Source organism: Ambystoma mexicanum, chromosome 2p (assembly GCF_040938575.1).
Source record: "Ambystoma mexicanum isolate Mex_15411 chromosome 2p, UKY_AmexF1_1, whole genome shotgun sequence".
NCBI lineage: Eukaryota > Metazoa > Chordata > Amphibia > Caudata > Ambystomatidae > Ambystoma > Ambystoma mexicanum.
In genome coordinates, this window is record NC_090923.1 from 316,446,598 (window position 1) to 316,473,079 (window position 26,482).

The following is a 26,482-nucleotide window of genomic DNA, read 5'->3' on the forward strand; positions in this document are numbered from 1 at the left end:
GATGCAGGTCCTCAATTTGGCTATGGCCCGAGAGAATCTCATCTGGCACTGCATCAGGAACCATGCCATCATCAGAGCCCTCATCCACCTCTGAAATGTACTGAAGATGGCAGTAAGAGGGCTCAGAATGTGGAACAAAGCCATGCTTGACCTTGGCCAGAGCCTTTCTAGGGGGTTCCACCATGCCGCAGGGTACCCCCGTCGAAACAGCCTCGAAAGGCGGCGAGTGAATCGGTGTCAACGCCGAACGCTGTGCCGACAGCATCGACACAGGCCTCGAGGGCGGAGCTCCGCGCGTGTCCCTCGACAGCCCAGGCGCCGTTGGCGTCGACGACTTCTTCGGAGGCGGAGCCTCGAAAGAGTCCGTCGATGACCTCGGCGCCACAGGCATCGACGTCTTCCTCGAAGACACCACAGTGGCACACTGTCTCGAGTGCGTCGAGGACCAGGACCTGGAACGGGCATGACGAGAACGATTCCCCTTGTCCGAGCGGGACCTTTCCCGTGAATCGTGCCGACCACCCGAGCCCAAAGGCGTACGAGCGGTGTCTCTCAACCGATCACGACCGACCCCACTCAGAGGCGCAGACGTACCAGTGCCCTGCGATTCGGGAATCGCTAGCATTTTCTTACCGAAGGAAGCCCATTCCTCCGGCGTCGCATGTTTGGTGGGATAAGCGACCCGCCGACGGGCAGAGTCCTCGGATGAGGACGGGGAAGACGACCCATGACGGTGCTTCCGAGAGCGCCTCGAAGAGGCAGAGGAGTGGAACCGAGACCCACTCGACATCCGACGACGATGCAGAATCGCCCCTCAAATCGTCCGTCGAAAAAACCCTGCAGACCTCGACTTCCGTGGCTTGGACATCTTACCTACCGACAGTTTCTTCTTGCGCTCCTGCAAGGCTTTGGACATAAGCAACTGGCAGTCGACACAATCATCCGTGTCATGGGCCTCCCCGAGGCACCAGAGGCAGGCGTCGTGCGAGTCTGTCACCGACATCTTGGACCCACAGTCTCCGCACTTCTTAAAGCCCGGACGCGGGGTGGAAGACGAGGTAGACATCACGAAGGATAACAGGTTCGAAGTACCGATAAAGAACAGAAACTCCAGAGTCGAGGCGCCCCGAGATCTCTGAAGCGAACACGTTCGCGGAAAAAACGGAACTGAGGCTACGGGCGCCGTGCGTCCTACTTATAACATCCAGTGACGTCGGCCGTCGGAGGAGGTCCTCGAGGCCGGCGTATCGACGTCATCGACGTAGGACGCAGAAAGATTTTCCGAAGCAGCACAGCTGTGGTGATTACTGTCATAGATATGGAATACGTCGGAGGACCCAATCCCCTCCAAATGTCATTCTAGGTCAGTATTAGCACGTATTTGTGATCACCATTATAATATTGAGTTTTAAGGAGGGACAAGTTAAAGTTAGATCAGAACATACTTTGTAAGTAGTAAACCAGTTTCGATTCTCTCAGAGGGATGTAGGCAGTCTTATCCCAGCAATAATAGTGTTCAACAATTAAAACCTGTAACTGAAACAAGCACTGCCAAAGCCAATTGGTTCAGAAGGGCAGCCTTTGGGGAGCAAGGACAGCCAAAGTCAATAGGCCAGTTGAAAGTTCTGATGTTCTCTTCTTAGCAAAAGAGTTTTATAATAGCAGTTCAGTAGAAAAATCACAGAAGCTCAAGAGGAGCCACCTTGAAGAAGCACCAGCTGGGAGGCCAGTGCAGGTGAGTTGAGGTTAACTCGAAAGGGTTTAAAATAGTACTCCCCAAGCTAGGAAGCGCTACAAATGGCAAAAGGTAGATGTATCCCAAACCCCACAGTATCTGAGAATTGAAGAATTGCTTCCAACTGGATGCCTTCATGTTGCAGTGTAGCAGACCCTTGTTCCTGATCCTCGGTTGTGGTGACGAAAGGGAGGATATCTTGCGGACTACTGCGGCAGCACGCAAGAGAGTAATGTATTCTCCTGGATTCAGCAGCCTTTTGTGGTTTTGGCGCCTTTTTCTTGACGCCAAAGAAGAACAAACAGCTCCAGTTGGAAGTTATTTGATCCCTCTGTCCTTGACTCTGGTGAGGGGAATCTGGATGAATATGTCTTCCTTCTGTAGGGTCCTCTGGATGCCCAGGTTTTGGCCAGATTCACACTTCTGAAGAGAATGCATTACATGATGGTCAGGAGTCCGCAGGCATTGGGATTCTGCAGCCTTGGAAAATCACAGCAAGTCGGGGGTTACACCAAAATGAAGCTGGTCAGTCAAACCAGCCCAAGGGAGGCTGTCATCCCTTGCGGGTCTTCCTAGTTGAAACGAAAACAGGGTCTGCACAGCTGCAGGACTTCGCCGGGCACTTTGCGGTCCAGGAGTGTGCTGCTGGCGTCTCTTCATGTCTTCTTTGTCGGCTTTTGTCCTCCAGTTGTCTACTCTGCCTCTAGTCCCAAAACCCTTGCCTTTTAAGCAAGTTCCCATTCATTCACAGCCCTAAGGCTGTTAATCAGCCAGCCGGCCAATGAAACCTGATTACACTCAGGCACACCTAGAGACAAAGGACGGGGAAGTTTCGGGAACATCCCTCGCTTCCTGCCTTTCCAGACACAGTGGAGCCTTGGCGGGCTTCAGGGCTGAAGCCCGCCAAAGGCAAAATGCACAAAGCACTCAAACCAAATTTAAACAGAGTAAAAGCCCAGAAAGAACTAATTGACAAGAAATGTAGAAAAAAAGAAGACAGGGGTCCTTTTGGAAAAATGGGCACCCTTGGATGCTGTACTGCAGCTGAAAAAGCAGCCTGCAGATACATGGCACAAAGGTAGTAACAAAGAAACCGCTGCCACCAGCCATTCAAGTTAGTTAGTGTAACAGAATGTTACATGGAAAGTGGGATAAGGAGTTACCATGTAACCCCCACAGCACTCCGCATCAGGTGGCATGTGCTGGACCCACAAAAGAAAAGGTAAGTAAGACAAAGTCATCTTACTATTCTTGGGAACAGTAGTTCACCCAAGAAAATGTGAGATAAGCGAGATCAGTAGTAAGGATCTGCACCATTCAAACTGGCAGTGGCAATCCAATCATGGATAGCCACTGGCCACACAATCTGCTAATCAGCAACAGATATTCAGGCACCAGGATGTGCATTATTTGTAACCCAAAAGTTTCAAAAGAAAGAATTATAAAGATACCTAAGCACACTTCACTTTAGGGTGATGTGTGTAGTTGTAAAAATACAAGAGCTCCATAAAGAGAGACATAGGGCTTCATTACGAGTCCGGCGGTAACCCTGCTGGTGCTACTGGCAGGTTGCCGCCGGACTTGTAATTTAAAAGCGCCTGACTTCCCGGTGCCATCGGCTCATTACTGGTCCGGCGGCCCGATAAGTCAGGCACCAGTAAATTGTAAGTCCCCATTCCCATAGAAGCAACGGCACCGTTGCCGGTGTTTCCATGATGGGTCTGCCTACAGTGGCTGCTGCACCCCACAGGGTCAGACCTATCAGGGAGAGCAGCCACGGCAGGCAGACTTGGAGTTTGCCGATCCGGAAACAAGGGTGCCCATGAGCTTACCAGCACCTTTATTTCCGGACCGGCAAAGTCATAATGATGCCCATAGTTTCTCAGCACTGATACTCTTATGGACTTATCAGTCTCCCCCCCCATAAAAATTTGTACGGAGCAAAGGAAGTAAAGCAAGCAGCTTTTAAGGAAAACGTTTCCAAACAGCATTTTACGAGAAAGGCCTCCACTTTGAGAAACTGCCTCGATCCTTATCTGAAAATGTAAGCTCCGACAAGCCAAACGCCCATTCCTGAAATTCCTAATAGGGATCGGAGCAGGTGATCATGACCAGTGCAAGCCCCAGCTAAATGGAACACACTTCGCTTATCTCTATCCATGATCAGATTCTGCAAACAGTGATGTATTTGCTGCTAAGCTCACAAAAACTAGAGGGCACTTGATTGAAGATTGTGTACTTTATAAGCAACATACAAAATAACATCCCATAAATTATACAAAACAGCCTTTGGAAAACTTCTACAACCCAATAATTGGTTTTATCCTTGATCTTCAGATGAGAAGGGCAAAGGCAATGTTTTCTCAATGAGACATGCACCTACAATGTCAAACCTTTTCTAGAAAGGAACTAAGGAAAAAACAGTGTGCGAGAGCTACCCACCAGCCAAAATAAAATGTGAAGAAAAGAACTAAGCCAATACCAAAAGAAAAAATACTGGTCCAAAATGCAAATGCTAACGAGTAAACTGAAAAGTATTAAGGGTTAAAAAAAAACAATACACATTTCTTTGAAGGTCAATGGCAACAAAGTATTCCAAGTCGTAAAAAAATCCTTCCTTAGATAAACTTCTATAGTCAGACCATAAAACCCAAACATTAACAGGCTCTGTAGAAAGGAATGCACTTACAACAACAGTCTATACTGTGAAGAATTGCTTTGTCAAGGCCCAATGCTTTTCCTTCAAATTGAGATATTGCTGTTTTTCGGCTCATGTGAGCTGTCGGTGGCTCCTGTGATTCATTTCTTGATCCCAGGCAGTCATTTACAGATGATCCCAATTCTACTTCCTGTGGGCGAATCCGATCTAAAATCTCATCAGACTGGTCTCCTTCAAACCCTCCTGTCTTGGACAATGCTCTACGATCAGCCATCGCCTTTGCAGACTGGAAAATAGAGGGTTAAGCTAGTTATTTGCTAGCAAGTTAAGGTGCTCTCAATTAGGAAGTATCTTATCTATTCACACTGCAATTACACCATTCAGAAACCTGTTTGCATCAAGAAAAGCAGTCGCCCATCTCTGCGCTTTCCAACATAACTTCTGAGTTTAGGCAAGAGGATGCTACACATTGGCAAACTGCTGCCAGCAGCCGGTAGAGAGAATGGTGGCATGCAAGAGTGGGTGATGATTGTCCAACTAGGCAAACATCTCCATATCCCTCTTCCCTTTCCTCCAGCCCACTATCGCAACTTACACCACCCCCATCTCAACAATCACCCAGATTAACAGAAGAAACAACCACATAACCTATCCTGCACCAACCCAACCTATTTAGCACTACATACCTCTCTCCTTTGACTTTGGAATATCCACTGTAAAACCCCTTTCACAGATCCACCAATCTCACCCATGGGCATAATTGAAAGTTGGATTATATAACACGACACTGCCTCCCCATTGCCAATTAACCCTTTGACTTTGCTTCCTTTACCCACTTCTTCTGCATGTTGAGGTTGGGAATGTTTTTTTATGATCTACAAAGCTAACCCCTCCAAACCTCCCATTATCTGATTTCTCGCCTCCCTAATTTTAATGTACTGTCAGTCAGCTCTTCTACTCCAAGCCAGCCAGAACCTGGCCCACTCAACTCTCTCTTTCCAGATCTTGACCTTCTCCCAGACACTTTTTTCTCACTGAAGCCCCCATCAATTCATCAGTGACTCCATACGACCCAAGAGTTTGTCTCCCAAAATTTTAACTGGACTCCCCACAGGTTCACTATCCTCCTTTCACAACCTTCCACACCAAAGGCAACTCTGCTGATCTTTTCTTCTTTTTTCCCTCGCCCCACTGAACCTTTCTATCAGAAACCTCCCCATCGTATCACTCAGTCTGCACCCCAAAAAATCTCCCTTCCTCTCCTATTTTGCAAGTTCAAATCTAGCATCTATCCAGCTTAAATCTGATCTTCCCTCCAAGGACCTCCACATGCCTCGTTCCTATAGCAATATTCAACATCAACAACAAGTTTTATTTGGATAATAAAATCTTTAGCAAGCAAATAGCAGAAAAACATGAAAATGATGCATAGAAACATTTAACAAAATCATAATGTATTTCATTTACACCAATTAATGATTGGGTCAATTTGATATAAGTATAATCCGTTTAGGACATATTGCCCGCAATGTAAAGATCGCAGGCACAGAAGACCATGAAATAAGGGGTGGGAAGCTCAAACTTGGTAAAAACAGTGGATCTGGGAGGGCCTCCCCTACCCCTACCCCCACCCCGATTAAAAGTAAATCCTGCAATTGTGGCGTGGGGTGCTTGTGGGGATTAACCCCCCGGGATGGCCACTTTCCTACCTGTTGAAAAGTCTGTGTTTCTGGGTCCCCCACCTATGGGGTTGGCACTCCCAAGGGGGCCCGTTGGAAGTCCAGGAAGGCCCCAGGCTCTTTAAAATATAAGCAGATTTTCTACTGCTTATATTTCCTATTATAAACAGTGATCTTAATCCCTTTTTAAAGAGTATAGAGGGCCCCCTGGATATCCTTGGGGCCCTCCTAGAGGGACAGCCCCCCAGTTTGTGGACCGCTGCCTTAAGTGCAGTTGGGATACTGTGTGTCCTTATATGAAGTTGTTTCTATTACTTATTCCATGTGCCTAAAATAAGCAGTTGGCAGCAGTGATATTTTTACCATTTTTGGAACATTTTACTGGTGCACTTTTGCATTTACTGCGGATGGCTATTAAAAAGTGTCTAGCAACCTAAGATGGTCGTACCACAATGTTTTTAATTTGTTTTTTGGCCTTTCAGGTCACAAAACGCCTTATATGAAGTGCCCTTTCCAGGGGCAAACTGCAGCTTTTGTGGGCGGTATGTGTGTGTGTGTGGTGAGGTGGGGGTTGGGACTGTCTAATCCCAGTCCAGATACCTAGTGCCTTAATGTCTGTGCTGGGCAGACTCTGTGGCCAGTCACTGTGCATGAATGGATAGCCAATGCTAGTTTGAATGGAGAAGATCCTTGCCATTGGTGGGCTTGGATATGCTCCCAGCCCCAATCTTTGATAAAAGGAGGGCTTCTGCAGCTATTCTACAGATCATTATTGGAACGAAGACACTATGAAGAAGTGCAGTCTGCTGACTGTTAGGCAAGATTGTATGCAGTACCCTTTGGGTGCACTACAACAATGCTGACCTCCTGGCAACAGGAACCCAAACTTTGGTATAAGTCTGTATTACACAGGTTGGTAGCGTGTTGAGCAGCCAGGCTCATCTCAAGAGGGGTCAATGTGAGCTGTAGGGGAGGTACACAGAGATTCACAGTGACAAGTATTCAATTAAACTCTTACACACAAGGTTTCCTGATTAAACAATTATTAATTTATTTAACAGTCAGTTAGAGTAAGCCTTCTTCAGAAGGGAGCAATATAATACTAAGACACAAATACACTCCAAATACACACACTTAATATTTCTAAATCAGTCGGTACCCTTTTGGGATGGCATACAGAAACTTTCTACACCGTCAGGTGACTTTAGTAACTTAGTAACTATGGACATTAATATACTACTGTTGGTATTAGAATCAGATTTAAGAGTCTGGCAAAGAAAAAGATTACTAGAACAGAACAAGAGATCGCACCAATATTCTGCTGCAGGTACGTACTTTTGGTAACGCCCCCAATGCAAAGTTAGTTTGCCCCTTCCTGGAAGGAAGACACAACACAATGTCGAGGGCAGTAGTCATTCAGGGAGCCAGGTTAGGCCAAAGTCAATTGGACAAAAGCGTTTTAGAAGTCTTTGTAGAAAAGAAGAATTCAAAGAAGGGCCACAAGATGTTTAGACTTGTGAAGTAAAGAAGCTATCAGCGACTCTACAGAGTAGCAACAACAGGTCTCACCAACAGAGAACAAGTGCAGTTACACAACAAGAGGTAACTTGTCTTAGACAGTACAGTACCTTTAGGTTGAAGGAAAAGGGCAGCATATGACTTCAGTTCCTGTGCAGATCTGCACATCCTGGTGTTCCTGGGCCTCAGTCGTGGGGACAAGAGGGAGGACATCTGGGGACTCCTGCACTGCAATGGGACGGTCACTGACCCCAACCAGCAATCTTCAAACAAGTGGCAGTTCTGTGTTTCAGCTCCTCACGTCTACCTCAAATAGCAACACCGCGGTTCCTGGCTGACGAGATGGGCTTTCATTGCATCTGGGGTCCAGCACTCTGTTGAGGTGGCTCAGGCTCGGTCAGTCCTGCTTCCTGGTGCCCTCTGATATTTTGGAAGTGTCCCTGGACTGGCCAACTCCCTCCTGGGCTACCTCCCTGCAGCACTCGTCATTCCGAGCAAAGCCTGGGAACTTTGCCGATCTTCAGCTTGTATCACAAGTCACCTGCCCTCGCAATTTCAGCTGTCTCACTCCAAGAGGATCTGTGCTGGCGAGGGATTGATGGATATTTTATTTCTATCACGCTCGTACACAAGTGTTTTAGAGCGCAACAAGGCAAAGGAGAGGAACAGGGGAGAACAAAACAGCGATCTTACTAGGCCCAGTGACATTGAGAAGGCACAAGTGCATGGGAGAGGGGGAGGGGAAAGTGCATGGAAGGAGGGAGAAGTAGAAAGTGCGAAGCAGAGGGGAAACAGATAAATAACAATAAATAAATAATATAGGCAACAAACAGTGGTAATGCAGCCAGCAATTTGCAAGTGCTAGGTTTAAGGCAGCAGACAGGGTGGTATGATAAGTGCAGGAAGAAAAAGGGGGGGCTGTATGGGTACAGATACAGACCCCAGTGCAAGGGGTGGCCCGGAGGCAGTGCGGGAGGATGGCAGGGTGAGCAGGTACCTGGGCCCGAAGAACAGAGGGTGGCCAGGAGCACAGTGCCAAGAGAGAACAGATCACAGAGGAGAGGGGGAGCGAAGGCAGAAGAAAAGAGGAAGGTCTTGAGGTGCTTCCGGAACCGGAGATGGTTCTCCTCAAGTTTTAGAGTGGCAGGGAGGCTATTCCAGATCTACCCCCAGCTCGTTTCTTTGAGAAACAACTGACCCTGAGGGAGTTGGATGTAGAGGAGAGAAGAGCTCGTGAGGGGAGGTATTTGCAGAGGGTTAGCTGGAGGTATTTTGGACCCAGACCCCAGAAAGCCTTGTGGACAATGCAGAGGGTTTTGAATTTAATCCTTGCATCCACTGGGAGCCAGTGGAGAGATTTCAGAGCTGGAGAGATACGATTCAAGGGCTTGAGGCCAAGGACAAGTCTTGCAGCCCTGTTCTGGATTAGTTGCAGGGGGCGGAGAGTAGAAGCAGGTAGATTTAGAAAGAGGCTGTTACAATAGTCCAACCTAGAGAGAACCAGAGCTTGGGATACCATGAGCTTCTGGGGGAAGGAGAGGAAAGGCAGAGTACCTCTGAGGAGGTGCAGTCAGATATTTGACTTTTTAGAGACCTCAGAGATGTGGGCGGAGAAGGAAAGGGTGGATTCAAAGATGACCCCGAGGTTCTTAGCCTCACAGGTGGGGGTAGGAGGAGGGCCAAAGGAGGCTGGCCAGAGAGTGAGGGGAAATGATGGTGAAGGTGTGCCGATGAGGAGGATCTCCGTCTTGCTGGCATTCAGACAAAGATCATTGGCGGAACACCAATCGTGAATGGCAGTTTGGCAATCAGACATGAGAGAGGGAGAGGAGGTGGCAGAGGGCAGCCTGAAAATGAGTTGAGTGTCGTCAGCGTAGCACTGGAAATTTGAGGAGAAAGTGGCAATGCAGTGGGCGAGAGTTGCCAGGTATTGGTTGAAAAGCCAGGGCGAGAGGTTAGACCCCTGGGGAACACCACAGGTAGAGAGGAAGATAGATGAAAGAAAGGACCCAAGTTGGCCCTGGGAGGGTCGATCTGAGAGGAAAGACGTCAGCCAGGCCTGAGCCTAATCAGTGATACCCAGGTTTTCCCAGAGACGGTGGAGCAGGATGGGTGTCTAGTCAAATGGTCGACAGACAAAGGGTCGACAGTCAAAAGGTCGACACAATTTGGTCGACAGGTTAAATGATCAAATTTTTTTTTTAGTTATATATATATTTTTTTAGGTTTTCGTTTAGGGAAAAAAAGTGGTTTTTAGCAACAAAAAAAAGGGGGGTTGGGGTGACCACCCCAAAAAAATAAAATAAAGTGAAAATAAATTAAAAAAAAATTGATCATTTGACCCGTCGACCTTTTGGTGTCGACCATTTGTCCTGTCGACCATTTAAATTCGATCATTTGACCTACAACCGCAGGATGGTATGGTTGACTGTGTCGAATGCAGAAGAGAGATCGAGGAGGATGAGGACAGAGGGAATGTTAGAGTCAAGGATGGAGAGCAGATTTTCACAGATGTTCAGGAGAGCAGTTTCCGTGCTTCTGGCAGCTCTGAAGCCAGACTGGTGGTCATGGAGACAGCCAACAGAATTGGAATGAAGGTTAAGCTAAGAGATGGCCAACTTTTCCAGGAGTTTGCCAAGATAGGGAGTAATGGAAATTGGGCGATAGTTAGCTGGAAAAGAAGGAACAGCTGTGGGTTTCTTGAGAAGAGGATGCATAAAGGGGTGCTTCAGAGGGGAGGGAAAGGATCCCGAGGCAAAGGAGTGGTTGCAAAAATCAGCAAGGGCCGGAGCAAGGGTGTCAATGTGGTCCTTGATGGTTTTAGAGGAACAGGGATGAACCTGTTTTGACGAGGCTTTCATTGATTGGACGTGTCTAGCGACCTTGTCAGGGGTGAAAAGAGGAAAGGACGAGAAGAATGGTGGGAGGGTGGCTAAAGGAGGGTCAGCAAGCACAGATGGAGAGGGGAGAGGAGGGTGGACAGAATATCCTGGGTTTTTGAAATGAAGTGAGAGGCAAGGGCATTGCAAAGAGACTGGGAGGCAACAGGAGGGGTAGAGACTGCAGCAGGGTTGGCCAGCTCCTTGCAGATTTTAAAGAGTCCGGCCGAGTTGTTAGATGCCGCAGAGACACAAGTTTGAAAGTGGACTCTCTTCTTGGTGAGGACAGAGAGTCGATATTGCCTTTGTAGCAGGCGACATGCCAGTTTGTCAGAAGATGAACAGAAAGTCCTCCATTTCCTCTCAGCTGCCCTACACTTATGTTTAAGTGTAGCTAGGTCAGAGTCATACCAGGAATTGCACTTGGCTTTGGACTTCAAACAGATCCTCATGACAGGGGCAAGAGCATCAAGCGTATTAGAAATTGAAGAGTAGAGCATAGACAGGGCTGTGTCAGGATGTGAGACAGCCAAAGGTGGAGGGGGGGGGGGTTGGAGGGGAGAGAAAGTGGCGGCAAAAGCCTCAACTGACACATGCTTCATGGGCCGGATGTCCAAGAAGGTAGGTGGCAGTGTTGGGCTAGGCTTGGCTTGAGGGGAAGCGAGGGAGAGATGAGATGAGAGGAGAGAGTGATCGCTCCAGGAGAGAGGAGTGGTCAGAAGGATGGAGAGGGGGAGGTCAGAGGAGATCAAGACATCAAGTGTGTGCTCTGCAGAGTGAGTCGGGCCAGATCGGAGGATGAACAGGGAGAGGGAGTTGCAGAGGTCACGGAAGAGTACAGAGGAGGAGCAAGGAGAGTCTAAATGTATATTTAGGTCACCGAGGAGGAGGAGTTGAGCGGTAGAGGCCAGGAGGGAGGAGGAGAGGTCTGCCCACTCAGAGAGAAATGAGGTGATTTGACTAAGAGACCGGTAGATGATAACCACAGTAACAGAATGGGTAGGCGAGAGAGAAAGCCTACAGACAAGGCATTCAGAAGAGGAGTAGGTCTGAGTGGGAATGATAGAGGCAGGAATCCACTCAGGAAAGATCAGGGCTACCCCTCCACCGGACCGGGAGGATCTGGGTGCTGAGAGGATCTTGTAGCCATCAGGGAGGTGAGTGTCAAAGCTTGTGACAGAGCTGGCCGTGAAGCATGTCTCAGTAAGACCAAGGACATCAAGGTCTAGTTCTTCAAGGAGGTTGCAGATGTCAGAGGAGTGTTTGACAGCAGAGCGAGAGTTGAGAGTGGCAATATGAAGAAGGTTGCCAGCCTTTAAGACCTTCCGGGGAGGGGTACAGATCAGAGGTATGCCCTGCGGAGGACAAAGAGCCATAGGAGGGGCACAGGAGGAGAGTGAGGGCAGGGTAGCCAAGGGGAAAGAGGAGGGGACACCAGGAGATGAGAGGAAATTGATGAGGCGAGGGAAGCGCCTATCAAAGAGGAGGAGATTGGCCTGAGGGCCTTGGACCATGACAGTGCCATTTAGGTAGACATTAATGATGACTTCAGAGGAGTCCAAGGAAGCCATGAGAACTCACCAGCGAGTGCCACCATTAATGGGAGAGGAGGAGATAAGGCAGAGCACAGAGACCATATGAGGAGTCCATAGCTCTGGCAAAGGAACAACAAAGCGGATGTCGGTAAGGGTCTGTCTGGCAGAAGCATTGGAGTAGGTGTCGGCGATGGAAGACCAGGGTTAGAGGCCAATATATCCTTTTTGAACTTCTCCCTACCAGACTTAGTGAGAAGGGAAGGATAGTCAATGGAGAAGCAATTTTAAAAGATAGGAGAACTAGAAAGCGCCATTGGGGTGGAAGTGAGGAGAGGATGGATATAATGGGAGGCTAAGGCAGGTAGGTGTGGGACAAAAGAGTGGTGAGGTAACTGGACTGGCAAGTTACAGAGAAGAAACCGTATACAAGCAAAATACAGAGAATTTCGCAATGGGCAGCAAGGTTTGTCTTTATAGCACAAAGCAAAAACAGAAAGATTTGACCTTTTCAATCTTGGAATCAGATGTTAGCAAAAGGTTTTAGGAAGCAACAAGCAGAAAGAACAGTGATAGTCAAAGGCAGTAGGAGTGAGTCCATAAGGAGGGAACTAACCCATAGTTCTGCAGGTGGCAAAGTCAAGGCAGTCCGGATTTCTTAGAGGAGTGAGTTGGCAGCATCATTGTAGTTAAGGTGCAGGGAGGACCCCAATTAGCGTTCCGGAAGCGGACAAAAGGAGAGGACTTTCTGCGACAATCAGTATAACTGGAGGGTCGTCAATGCTCACATTTAACAGAAGAACAGATGTAAGCACTCCTGATAATATATTATATCTTGTTATCTCTGAGATACGCAATTTATTTTTGAAGCCTAAAAATCTAAAATCTACTAGCGAAGTTTGCAGCCAATACTTGATTGAGCATCAAAATGCTTGTGTTTTGCCACAAATGGCAATTTAGTTGTTTGTTAGATAGGATTGCGTGATTTATCGATATGCACAATTCCCTGGTTAAGAAGTACTTCCTTCCCACTTTAAACCTGGTTTGCATAGCTCCATTCCACCGTTAAGATGGTTTTCCAAAATCAGCCCAGGTAGGAGGATTTTGGAGGCCACCCTATTATGATGAATAGGGAAGACGCTGAGTGGTTAGCCAAACATAATCAAGGTGAGATAGCAGAGCAGCAAGGCCGAGTCTCAGGAAGGGTGTTGGAGTGGTCTAGGGATACAATAAGTCCACACACATCAACAACAATAATTCAAGTTAGACAGTAAGAAAATAAAAATACAATTACTAAGCAGATAAAAAACAGATAAATATTGTCATACAAAACCTTGTAAAATATATATATTATCTATATATATGGCATACATTACTTACCGTAATCGCATTTCTGATGCTCGTAACTGCTAAGATCCACATGCTTTGCAGAGGCTGACATCTAGTGGTAGGTGCAGAGTATTGCATATGTTGTTTTCGAAGTTCAAAAAAGGGGTACTTATTTGGCATTTATATAGCGCACCAAGCCCAGAGGCATCTGGGCGCTAATTACAAAAAATAAGACAACAATTTCACAATACATTGTAAACAGAACATACAATAATACATTGGATCAGAGTTTAGTTTCTTTATTTGGATTAAATATAATCCTACTAATTACTAATACAGATTTATTGATCTTGGGAGAAGAGCCAAGTTTTGAGGCATTTGCGGAACCGCAGGAGTGAAGGTTCGGCTCTTAAGCAGAGCGGTAATGCATTCCACTGTTTCGCAGCCACTAATGGGAAACTGGAATCCCAGGCTCTTTGCAGCCTGAATCTTGGTATCGAAAGAAGCTGGGCCCGAATGGACTGTGTTGGTCTAATAGATTGTGATCTCGTGAATATTCTATTGAGGAATCTGGGCGTGTGTTTGGCGAGGCATTCGTGTGTCATGGATAGAGTTTTGAATAGAATGCACTCTCGCATTGGCATCCAGTGTAAGTTTCTGCTGGCTGTGGAGATGTGTTTTTTTCTGGGGGATGTTTCAAGCCGTGCTAAGAGCATTATTCTGTATAACCTGGAGTTTTTTTTAATATTAGAGGTATTAGTTCCTGCAGAGAGTGCATTACAGTAGTCCAATCTTAAAACTATCAGTGCTCTTACTAAGGTGACGCCACTCTCGGTGCAGAGGAAGGGTCTGCTGGCATGGATTCATTTTGTAGTATATGCTGCTGCTGAGGCAATAGCATTTACTTGTCTAGTTAGGGATAGTGAGGCATCTAGATACACCAAGGTTTTTACTTCTTTGGATACTGATGGTGTTGCCATCAATGATGGAGTTGTATGCTTTGTCTAGTTGGTTCAGTAGAGGAAGAGAGCCGACCAAGAGCATCTCGGTCTGGTCATCATTCAGGAATAGTGATGGCATGACCATCCAAGCCTGAATGGTTTGGTAAATGCTGCCTAGAGGGTTTGAATCCAGGATATAGGAGCCGGATATAGGAATGAGGATTTGGGTATTGTCTGCATAGTTTGTGTAGGCGATACCCAAGGAGTCTAAAAGGTCGAAGAGTGGTTTCGTAAAAATGTTGTACAAGGTTCGGGGAGCTCCACAGATGACTGGGGCTGGGAGGGCTGATTTGGTAGATGAGAACAATTATTGTTCTATTAGATAGAAATGATGGCGATCCAAGCTGTGGCTTTAGGGGAGAAGAACAAGTTACCTACCAACTGGTAACGTTCTTTCGACTGGATGTTCCTCCAACGTATTCCTCATCTATGACATACAATGTCCACAGCTGTGCTGCTTCAGAATTTTTTTTCGCCAGAGGGTTCCTTGCGCAGATGGCGTCGGGTCCATGTCCCTCGAAAGCCTCAGTCGAGGGTGACATCATCGGATGTTATAAGTAGCACGCACGGTGCCCGTAGCCTCAGTTCATGTTTTTTCCCCCTCACAACGTGTGGCACACAGGCCCATATTACAGCATCAACTGCACTTAGCCTTGTGGGAATGAAAGCTGTAATGGCATGGGAAATTCTTGAGAGGGGAAGGCTGGGAGGGCGATGAGCAATATGTTGGAGGAACAGCCAGTCGAAAGAACATTACTAGTTGTTAAGTAACTTTTTCTTTGAATGGATTGTCTCCTCCCATGTATTCCTCATCTATGACAGACTCCCAAAGCAGTATCCATTGAGTGGCGGTGGGAGAAGAATTTAGACATATCCAATTAAATGGCAGAGTAAAGCACTGCCTTACCAAAGGCAACATCCTGAACATGGGAAGTATCAAGGGGATAATGCTTATCAAATGTGTGTATGGAAGACTACTTTGCAGCATCACAGATGTTCTTTACCGGTACACCCCTCTACAGGGCTATCGATGTAGCTATGCCCCTGCTGGAATGAGCCCGCAAGCCCTCAGGAGGGTCCTTGCCAGCGAACCTGTAGCAGTCTGAAATAGTGGGGATGATCCACCTAGACAAGGTCTGCTTAGAAACAGCCTGGCCTAATCCGTGTCCAGCATACCCCACAAAGAGCTGGTCGTCCCCTCTGACTTTGGACATTCTAGAAAGATAAAAGCTCAAGGCTCTCCTAGGTTCCCTGTGCTCGCTGCACCACAGGGAACCAGGCTGCACCTCACTGAGGAGGTCCAACAAGGCCGAAACATGTCTGGGGTTGCTTGATTTTCTGTGCAGAGGGGACCTGGCCTAGCAGTTCGGGCTGGGCTGCTACCTTCGGTGGCGGCAGCTGCTGACTGATTTGCACATGGCTGGTCCCCTTTTGCAATGGCGCAGACGGGCTAAAAAACGGTGGTGTGGAAGGTTGCCCAGAGCAATTGCCAGTGGTTTAGATTCATTCAAAACCTTCCACCCATCACTTTTGTGGTCAGTTTGTTTCTCCTTGTGAGAGAGGGTATGCCCAGACGTAGGTCCCTTGCTCGCTGCGCCACAGGGAACCAGGCTGCACCTCACTGAGGAGGTCCAACAAGGCCGAAACATGTCTGGGGTTGCTAGGTTTTCTGTGCAGAGGGGACCTGGCATAGCAGTTTGGGCTGGGCTGCTACCTTCGGTGGCGGCAACTGCTGACTGATTTGCACATGGCTGGTCCCCTTTTGCAATGGCGCAGACGGGCTAAAAACGGTGGTGTGGAAGGTTGCCCAGAGCAATTGCCACTGATCACTTTTGTGGTCAGTTTGTTTCTCCTAGGATCCAACCTATGGAGTCTCTCCTCTTCCTTACTAGGATGAGGGGAAGGATAGAAGACGGGGAGCACCATATTCGGACTTAAATTAAATTCTGACACTACCTTAGGTAGGAAGGACGGATGTACTCTCAATACAACCCTGTCCCTGTTGAACAAAGTAAAGGGTGGCTTAGAAGAAAGTGCCTGCAACTCGCTCACTCTTCGAGCAGAGGTAACTGCAACCAAGAAAACAATCTTAAATGTCAACAATCTCAATGGACAAGAGTGCAAAGGTTAAAAACGGAGCACCCATCAGAAACTTTAAGACTAAATTAAGGTCCCAGACCGGCACCTGAAAAGGCGACTGCGAGAACACATTTGTGAGCCCTTTAGGATATTGAGTGATCAGCGAAATAAGAGCATTCCTCGGACGAGCGTTGATGGAAAGCGCTGCTAGGTAACCTTTAATGGTTCCTACATGAAGACACCTGTGGGCCAAAGAAAGTAAGAAGGAGAGAACCTCCGGAATTGAGCACTGAAAAGGATCAACATTCTTCCCACTGCACTTACGCCAATGGTACAGGGACTTTGTTGCTGGCCGCCTGGCCAAAAGCAAACATCTCCATCACGTCATCCGGGAGGCCCCAATGCTTATAGCTCAACCTTTCAGAAACCATGCGTGAATGCTGAGAGTCTTGATCTCTGGATGGAGAACCTGACCTTCTTTTCGTGAGAGAAGATCCTCTCTTTGGGGAAGACGAATTGGAGGACAGATGGACATGTCTAGGTACCACGCTCTCCTGGTCCAATCCGGAGCAATGAGGATTGTGTGGGTCCGGAACCATCGTAAGCTCCCGAGAACTTGAGGAATGACGGGGACCAGAGGAAACACGTACAGTAGCAGGAATAACCAATCCACGACAAACGCCTCTCCTAGAGCTCTTCTCAGGAGGGATTCCCTCGAGCAGTATCTTTCGCACTTCCAGTCGCTACCAGGTCCACCTGCGGAGTTCGCCAATGAGGCGAAGATCTCCTGAAGGACTTCCTGAGCTAGTTCGCAGTGGGAGACTGCTGTGCCTGCTCCGAGCATCCGCCGGCATGTTCTCCTCTCTGGCCAGATAAACCGCTGCTAGGGAGAGCCCTTCTTGAATTGCCCAGAACCAGAGCTGCATTGCCTCCCTTCACAGAGGCAGCAACCCTACACCTCCTCTCTTGTGGAGATAATGCATAGCCACCGTGTTGTCTGTCATTAACAGGACATTCTTTCCCTGTACAGACGGCAGGAAAGCCTTCAGTGCTAGCCTGATTGCTCTCAGCTCCAAAGGATTGATGTGTAGTTTGGACTCCGATGGAGACGAACAACCACTGATGGTCAGATCGCTTGCATGAGCCCCCCCACCCTGTGAGGGAAGCGCCCGTCACAACTGTTACATCCGTCCACGGTTGCCAAAAAGGCTCTCCCTTCATCAGATTTTCCTCGCTGGCCCACCACAGAAGATCCTGCAAGACTTTGGTCGGAACATGAAGGAGATCCGACATCTTGCCTCAGAACTGGGACCATCGAGTTCGCAGAGCCCACTGAAGGGATCGCATTCTCAGCCGGGCCTCTGGCACCAGATAAATTCAGGATGTCATGAGGCCAAGCAACCTTAAGAATTCGAAAGCCAGAAGACTCCCAAGGACATGTCCAACAGAGCCCCGATGTACTGGAGCTGTTGGGAAGGTGTCATATGCGACCTCTTGAAATTGAGGGAGAAGCCCAGTTTGTGAAGTGAGGGGAAGGTGATGCTGAGATGATCCAAGGCTTGTTCGCGAGAACATGCCCTGATCAGCCAATCGTCCAGTTAGGGGTAGATGTGAATCCCCCCCCCTCTCCTGAGATGCCCTGCCACCACCATCATGAGCTTGGTGAAGACCCTCGGGGCGGAGGTGAGCCCGAATGGCAGGACCCGAAACTGATAGTTGCGAGCCGGCATCTGCAAACCTCAGGCATTTCCTGTGCTTGAGATGGATAGGCACATGAAAATAAACATCCTGCAGGTCCAATGACACCAACCAATCCTGAAGCTGGAGGGCCTGATGGATCTAAGAAAGAGTGACCATCTTGAACTTGTCCTTCCTGAGAAACTTGTTCAAGTATTTTAAGTCCAAGATGGGTCTCAGTCCTCCATCCTTTTCGGGAATCAAAAAATATGGGGAATACCAACCCTTGTTCCTCTCTGCCACAGGCACTGGTTCTACAGTGCCTTTCCCTAGCAGGGTCAAAATCTCCTGCACAAGGAGCAGATCCGGAACCCTCAAAAAATGCTTCCCCGGTGGATTGTCATGAGGCCATCTTAGAAAAGGAAGGCAGTAGCCGTGGGCTATTGTTTCCAGATCCCACGCATCCTAAGTAATGACTCGCCACTCTTATAGAGGCTGAGACAGGTTGCCCCCTACCGGTGAATAATGAGTCATGGCCTCAGAGCGGTTTTGAAGCGGATGCAGCAGAGCCTGATGGCAAAGAGGCAGCTACCTGAGCGGCTTTGGCACCTCTACCTTATCCACCACGAGGGAATTTACATTGGCCCCTTTGACTGGCCATTCCCCTTGCCCTTAAAAATGAGGAGTAGTAGCAAAAGGAACCACCCCTCCATTGCCGTCCCCTAGGACGAAAAAGGCTGAGGTTGTCACCCAAAGACTTTGCAGCTGGCTTGAAGGTCTTCAACTTCTCAAGGCTCTTGTCAGCCTTGCTACCAAATAGATGAGACCCGTCAAAGGACATGTTGAGAAGACAAGCCTGCACATCTGGTGCAAACCCCGATTTCCGCAACCACACAAACCTGCACATCACGGTGCTCATAGCCATTGACCTGCTGACACTATCTGCAATGTCCAACCCAGACTGAAGGGATTCACCCCTGTCATCCTTGCCATCCTTCACAATAGCTAGAAAGGCATCCCTTTCTTTCCCTTCGGGAATATGCTCAGGCGCTAAAGAGATACAATTCCACAGAGTGTGCGACAACTTGGCTATGGCACAGGTGGAGTTGGCCGATTTCAACGCCATATTCCCAGCAGAAAATACCTTGTGTGCCCATCCATCCATCCATCCATCCATCCATGTGCATATGGTCCCTATCAGGAGGGATAGTAGGGTACATTGCGTGATTCGAGGTGGCCGTAGCCGCCTGAACCACCAAACTCTCTGGAGTGGGGTGTGTGGACAGGTAGCCAAGGTCTCTACTGGATAGGCAGTATTTCTTTGTTAACGACTTGTTCACCGCCAGAATAGTCTCTGGTGTGCTCCAAGTAGCAGCCACCCTCTTTTGCAATGCCAAATGAAATGTTAACACCGGGTCAGTGGACAGACCCTGATCCAAAATATCAGTAAGATCATCCTGATCATACTGCACCGGAGAACTGGACCATCCCAGGTACCCCATCACTCAAAATTTTAAACTTTATATTTATAGCACATGACATTACAGAGTAGGGGGAACATGAGGCCGTACCCGGCATCCGGATACTAATAGGAACAATGGGTATACAACAATAACCATCATGTAAAGTAGACATTGCACCGTCATACAATGGGCATACAAGTGAACAGCATACAGTACATAATTCAGGTGGGATTGGTGATGGGAGAGGAAGACCCGGAAAACCCATCGGCATCATCAGCAGACAGAGGAGAGGTAGGAGAGGAACAGGGACCAGACATTGCTGGGTTTGGACATCGGGGGTAGCTGGGTCACCCAAGCCTCCTCAATATCTGAGGCCTAGGTTACAGCAGCAAGCCACAGAACTAGGGAGCGAATGTCTCGCCTACCGACCACCCGCTGTTCGAGCCTGACACATGGAAGAGGATTTGTAGTATTGAACCAGTGTGATGCAAATTGGGCCTGGGCGACCATCCAGTATTTCTTGAAGTTGGGAGCTCCGAAGCCACCCTGTCCATTGGGGCAGTAAGTGTATCTAGTTTGAGGCAAACCGCGCCAGAGTGCCATAAGAACATGTTAATAGTACGGCTCAGAGATTTAAATAATTCTCTACTGGTCCAAAGTGGAAGGTTGAGAAAGCGGTAAAGGAGTTGAGGAAGCACAATCATTTTTAAGACACCGATCCTGCCGGCAAGGGAGAGCTGGAGCCTAGCCCATCCCGAACATGTCTTAGCGAGTGTGGTCAAGTAGTTCTTAAAATTAGACTTGAATACCAATTCGAGCTGTCGTGCAACCACTGGCCCCAGGTAAGTGAGTTCAGATTGAGCCCAAGTGAACCCCGTGAGGTTGTGTGGGGGAAGAGTGGCATCTGTGAGAGGAAATAGTATGGATTTGGAGCAGTTTACCTTGAGCCCAGTTATCCGACCAAAGAGGACAATATCATCGAGGATTGGGGCAAGGTTGTGTTCCGGTGAGCGAATAAAAAGTAGTGAGTCATCAGCGTATAGGGATACTATGTCCAGTGTGACCAGCATTCTCAGCCCCCGATGAGAGTGAACCTGTTGTATCCTGTCTTCTAGAGGCTCAATGGCTATGGTAAAGATCAAGGGGGAGAAAGGGCAACCATGTCCCGTGCCCCTGGCGATATGGAAGGGAGATGAGCATCTATCCTCCATACAGACCCTTGCTATTGGTTCAGATTATAATGATTTAACCCACGACAAAAAAAGGGGAGCAAAGTTGCATTTAGCAAGCGCCCGCCAAAGATAGTCCCATGAAACAGTCAAAAGCTTTTTGCACGTCGAGGGCTGCTGCTACGGCGCAGGTGTTGGGGTCAATTCTGCTAATGATGTTAAATAGTCGGCGTAGGTTGAGACACATGGATCTACCAGGGATGAACCTCGATTGATCTGGGTGAATAATGTGGGACATGTAGGGGGTCAAACGTAGGGCCAAGATTTTAGCATAAATATTGACGTCCCTATTAATGAGGGAAAGATGACTATACGATCCGCACTGTGTTGGGGGTTTGCCCGGTTTGAGTAGGACAGTTATGATGGCCTCACAGGGGAGGGCCGTAGAACACCCACTTCGCAGGATTCCTCCCAGAGTGTCAGAAGTTGTGGGACTAGTCGCAATTTAAATTGCTTATAAAATTCTATTGGAAGGCCGTCAGACCAGGGGCCTTACCCGAGGCCAGGGAGTCAATAGCTTTGGATATTTCCTCAGCCGTAACCGGGGAATCAAGCTCATTACAAGTTTCGTTGGAGAAGATGGATAGAGGAAGGCTATCTAAGAAAGTGTCCACTTGAGTAGGAGCGACATCAACATCACAGTATAAGGATTCATATAAGGCCGAAAACACAGCATTAATGTCCTACGGGAGGAGGGCCAGGGATCCGTCAGATTTCTCTATAGCTGGGATATGAGGGGAGCTGGTTTCTTGGCGAAGTAGTCTTAGGATCATCAGTGTTTGGATCATACACATTGAGAAGAACGACCTCTTTGTTCTGCATCTTACCATAAAGCAGGATGCAACGCCCCTGCGGGTCTATGTGAGACAAGATATGTTGAAACTTAATACTTCTATGAATCATAATCAGGACACCCCTGTTCTGAGTGAAGTAACTTGTGTGATACCTCTGGGGTCCCCAGTTCTTGGTAAACCCAATGCATCCTTCAGATCTAGCGTGTCTCTTGTAAAAAAAAATAAAAAAAGAATCTTGACCCTGTGAAGTTCCACATATAACTGCAGGTTCTGCATCTTTTTGTAGTTTCCAAGCCCTCTCACATTCCAGCTCATAATGACTATGTTGTGATCAGCCATCAGGAAAACCACGAGTCATGGGATGTAGTAGGTATTGGGTCAAACGTCTATTGATAAGATGAGTACATTGTGATAGGAGCCCACACTCCCATCCCACCCTGCATGTCGGGCATTTTCCATTATAACTCCCCCACCTCCCTTCCCACCCACAACGCTCTCCCAATTAGAGGAGTAAAAGCCCAACTTCTAACAACCAAAACCAAGAACAAACTCCAGAACAGTGGCTGCATCGCCTGGGGGGCTGTGTAATGCTTATCTTACGCCTGTAACCGATTCCTTAAGCGCCCTTTTACCCACGGGTCCGGAGCGCTCTCCAAATAAATAAATAAACAAACAAACAAATAGCTTCCTTGCTGGGGACATAATACGAATTAACATGGTACCAATGCGACAATGATTAAGACTGGGAGGTACAAGGTGAGCATAGGGATCAAACCCTGAATGAACAATATACTCGAACAATTTAGCGATGAGAACAGAGAACACTCCAGCAGAGCGGATAGGGCGCCCCAGATCAAGGCGCACACTACTAATGCAAATTAAAGTGTCCCTCTCTGCCACACAAGAAGGAGTGATCATCCGGGGAAGTGTTTGTCTATGAATTTAGATGCTTCCTCTGGGATAGTGAAGAACACCACCCAGTTGAGTGTTCAATCCGAAGCTTAGCTGGGTAGAGCATAGCCTATTTAACTCCTAGTTTGCGTATTCTCCTCTTGGCTGCCATGAAGGTTTTGCACTCCTGTTGGACAGAGATCGAGAAATCCGGGTATAGATGGATTCTGGTTGAACCCAGTTGGAGTTCCCCCTTGGCTCTAGCCGCCCTAAGTAGTGTATCCCGGTTGCGCTAATTCATAACTCTTGCAATGATAGGGTGGGGGGGGTTCACCAGGTTTGGGTTTCGCTGTAAGGGCGCAATGAGCCTGCTCTATGGCAAACTGTGGAGACAGCTTAGGGGAGTCTAGTAATTGAAGCAAGTTGTGTTCGATGTAGTCCTCCATGGGGCCCTCGATTCTGTCCTCGGGAATGCCGATAATGCGGATGTTATTGCGTCTCGAGTGAGACTCAAGATCCTCATTCTTCTTAGCAACCTCTGCGACCTGCCTGGACAAGGTGGCAACCTCAGTGCAGAGGGAGGTTATATCGTCCACTGCAGTACCCAACCTGGACTCAATCTGTTACCCGGCCATCAGTTTTTCCCATGTGGGCCTTAATCGATGATATCGTCCCATTCATGTCATCGAGTGTAGAGTGGTGAACCCTTTGCGCATTAATTCAAGCATCTTCTGGGATTCTGCGGGGTCCGGAGGTGTGGATGTGCTAGCCTTGGCCTGTAGATCAGGTTCAGATGTTTTGGCTGGGGCCTTCTCAAACATATTGATTGAACTCTGTTTCTTGCTTCCCCCCCCTGGTCATGATACCGTCTGGATCTATAGCGAGTAAGTGCTCTGTGCCAGATCACCACAGGCGTATCCACGGGGTGTGCATCCTCCCCAGACAATGGCACCCAGTCAACCAATTGGGTGGGGGTGTTACGCTCACCTGGCTCCCACAGAGGCGTCGATCTGAACTGGACAGCTGCGGTCTCCACCAATGTGACGCATAGGGCCGAGATGACGGGCTGGACTGGCCCACCTAGCTTAGTTTACTTGGCTCGTAGGAATTTTCTTCTGATGGTTTGAAAAGATGAGCTCTCCATCCTGCATTGAGCGCAGGGGCGCGTTGATAACCAGTTGCTTCACTGGCTCGAAGGAATTGGTGAGTTCCAGTACAATATTGACTCCGAAAAGTATGTAGTTCGTAAGAGTTCAAATGCCTGACTTTCACTCTTGTCCGATTCCTTGCAGATTGCAGCTTGACCCTAGTGAAGAGTTCCTAGTGGCAACCGGTAATATTTTGGTAAGGATTTGTATTTCCAACACAGTTCGATAAATAATGTCAATATGTAACCTGTTGCTTTCTCCCTTATTCAGGCACTGAGAGAAAGTATGAAGTCTCGGGGAATAATACCTCCGGCGGTAAAAATCAGGTAAGTCTAATGTGGTGAGGAGGATTCCCCTTCATAGTCCCTTTGTTTCACCTTGCTGTCCTTTTGTTTCCCCTTAGGAGCCGGGGTTCGGCGAAGATGCAGTGGAAGCTGCGCCGACCTGTGAAGAGGAATATAATATTCCTCTGTGTATTCCCTTGGCTCACTTTGCTGTTCTTGTCTACTCCTTAGGTGCTGGAATGCAGCGGGAACATGCAGAAGGATGCGGTGGAATGTGAAGATGCTGCGAAGGCCGGTGAGTTCAGCGTGGCGCTGCAGCAGGCGAGGCGACGCGCATAAAGTAACTTCTTTCTTCCAGCTCGAAGGCGCGATGGATCAGGAATTCAGGTAAGGATCAAAGGTATTGCTCTTGTTCTAACCTTTTCTCCTTCTTTCTCCCTTTTTCTAGGAGCTCCAAACTCGAGCCGGGCTTGGCAGAAGACTGGATGCAGACTTGCAGGCACGGTGAGCGTTACGCTGCTGGATGCAGAATAACACGAAGCGTGTGCTGCTCTTCGGGCGTGGTTTAAATAGCCTCCAAAGTAGTCCCCAGGTAAGTATTCCTCCCCAGCCCCGCCCAAGTAAAAAAATAGTCCCTAGGTAAAATAGTCCCTTCCAAGCCTCATTTGGCTAGGAGCTCTTGCAGCATGGTCTGCATCAGGTAAGTTCTACTCTATGAGCCTGGCGCCAATGGTGCCAGGACTGACTCTCGATATGAGCCCGACGCCATAGGCGCCATGACCGCACCCAAACAGCCCCTAGCAGGGGTTTTTGGGCTTACCCAAAATAACTTGATGCCTGCTTCTGGGGTTGCTGGACCTGGTCTGGGTCCCCGGGGGTAGGCATCATGACAGGGGGCTGATAAGTGGTGACCCAGGGGTCAAAGATTATTGCTTAGTAATAGGTTGAGCTTGAGGGGTGGGTCCGGTCCTGGGGCAGTTGTGCACGTCGCAGTGGCCTATGATGGATAATGTGGGGATCTTGCTGGGGTAGCTCGCGGGTCTCCGGTGAGGGGCTTCACACAAGGGCCTTGTACGAGGAGTAGATGCTGCAGCACCTGGCCAAGCAGGCGGCCACCGGGAACCTCAAAATCAGGTGCAGCAGTTACAGATGGCAGGGTAGTAACAGCTAGGCATGTGTATCCATGCCACATTAAGATGGTGACAGCGCATCCCATGTAATCGTGGACACAGCCCGGTATGCAGTGTGTTGAGGTGTAGCGAGGAGATGGTATTATGGCACGCCAGGTAGCATGAGAAAGCAGGTGGTAAGGTTTCAAGTATTCAGGAGGGGGCCCAGTTAGTCTGCCCAGGCCAGGACCACAGCAATCCTGAGAGGGTGCGCAGAGTTTAGATCTTAGGGCCAGGAGTACTGCGTAGTACGTATGATTGCGTCTACAATCACCAAGGTGGGGCTGATCAATGAGGCGCAGCGTCGGTAGCAGTAGAAATGGCTACATTGATAAGGCCAGACCTGCGCTGCAATGGTCGAGTGAACTGTGCTCTCCCACGTATCGGGGGAGGAGCGGGGGGACCCCACTACCCCAACACCCCAAGCAGGCACCAGGCGCGGAAGCGTGTCCCATCCGACGCCCACAGTATGATAAAAAGTTCCGTACACAGTTGGGAGAGGAATAGGAGCTGGCTGCAGCGGCACCGGGGCTCATGAGCAGACAGCAGCGGGGAGGTGCAAGGGGGGGAGCAGCCAGTCCCAGCGATGGCGCTTCAGCAGGGGTAATTCAGCAAGAGTAATTCAGTTCTGCTCATGGGCACTGCGCGCGTCAACACTGGGACTGAACTCGTGTGCTGGAGAGTTTCGTCCCCGGTGTCTGGGCTGGCCAGGGCCACTGCGTGGCAGGAAGGGGCCGGGTCCTCCAATGCGCAGAGCGGACAGCCCCCGGGGGATGCCCAATCATCCCGGCACAGATGGAAGGGGGAGAGCGCCCACAGGCTGCATTCATCCAGCTAGGACACGATGGGCTCCAGCCCAGTGTATGTCACGCAGGTCCATTGTGTATCCATTGTCGAGGGGGGGCTCCAAGTTGAGAGTGTGGAGCAGCAGGGGAGCAGGATGACAGTAGCCTCTTAGGGTGGGCGCGGAGCAGTCGCTCCATGCGCCCAACCCTCCCCCGCAGCAGGCCACACAGCCACGAATGTCCAATCAAGTGAGGCAGATGCCCACGGGCGGATTGTCACTCCACAGCCTCCTGGCCAACCAGAATGTGTAGTTATCCCAGAGCCTGGCAGGAGTTCGGGGCCAACATGTGAAGGCATCAGTCGGGATGAATGTCATCCAGCACAGAGCTTCTCTCTAGGTCCCCATGCACCATTGCGCGCAACAGCTCTCCCACCACTCTCAACATTAGTTGGCATGATCCCCTGGATCTGGTTTGTCGAAGTCCATCTCAGGGGAAGGGTCAAGACCACTGGCATCATGCAAAGACTGACAAAGATACTCCATCCAACTAAGAATGAGACAGTCCGGAGCATTAGGAGTGCCATATGGCAGACCAAAAGGTCCAACATCCTAATCAGGCCTTTCTTCAT

At 48.8% G+C, this 26,482-nt stretch overlaps 1 protein-coding gene across 3 annotated transcripts in view; it reads right to left on the reverse strand.

Moving 5' to 3' along the window:
* Nucleotides 1-26,482, reverse strand: part of ACTR8 (actin related protein 8) — a 520,692-nt gene that overhangs the window by 52,857 nt on the left and 441,353 nt on the right. For all 3 annotated transcript variants that reach the window (XM_069643635.1, XM_069643636.1, XM_069643634.1), the window contains one exon: nucleotides 4,425-4,680. In XM_069643635.1, the coding sequence (XP_069499736.1) occupies nucleotides 4,425-4,680 (256 nt within the window). The remainder of the gene's footprint in view (nucleotides 1-4,424; nucleotides 4,681-26,482) is intronic.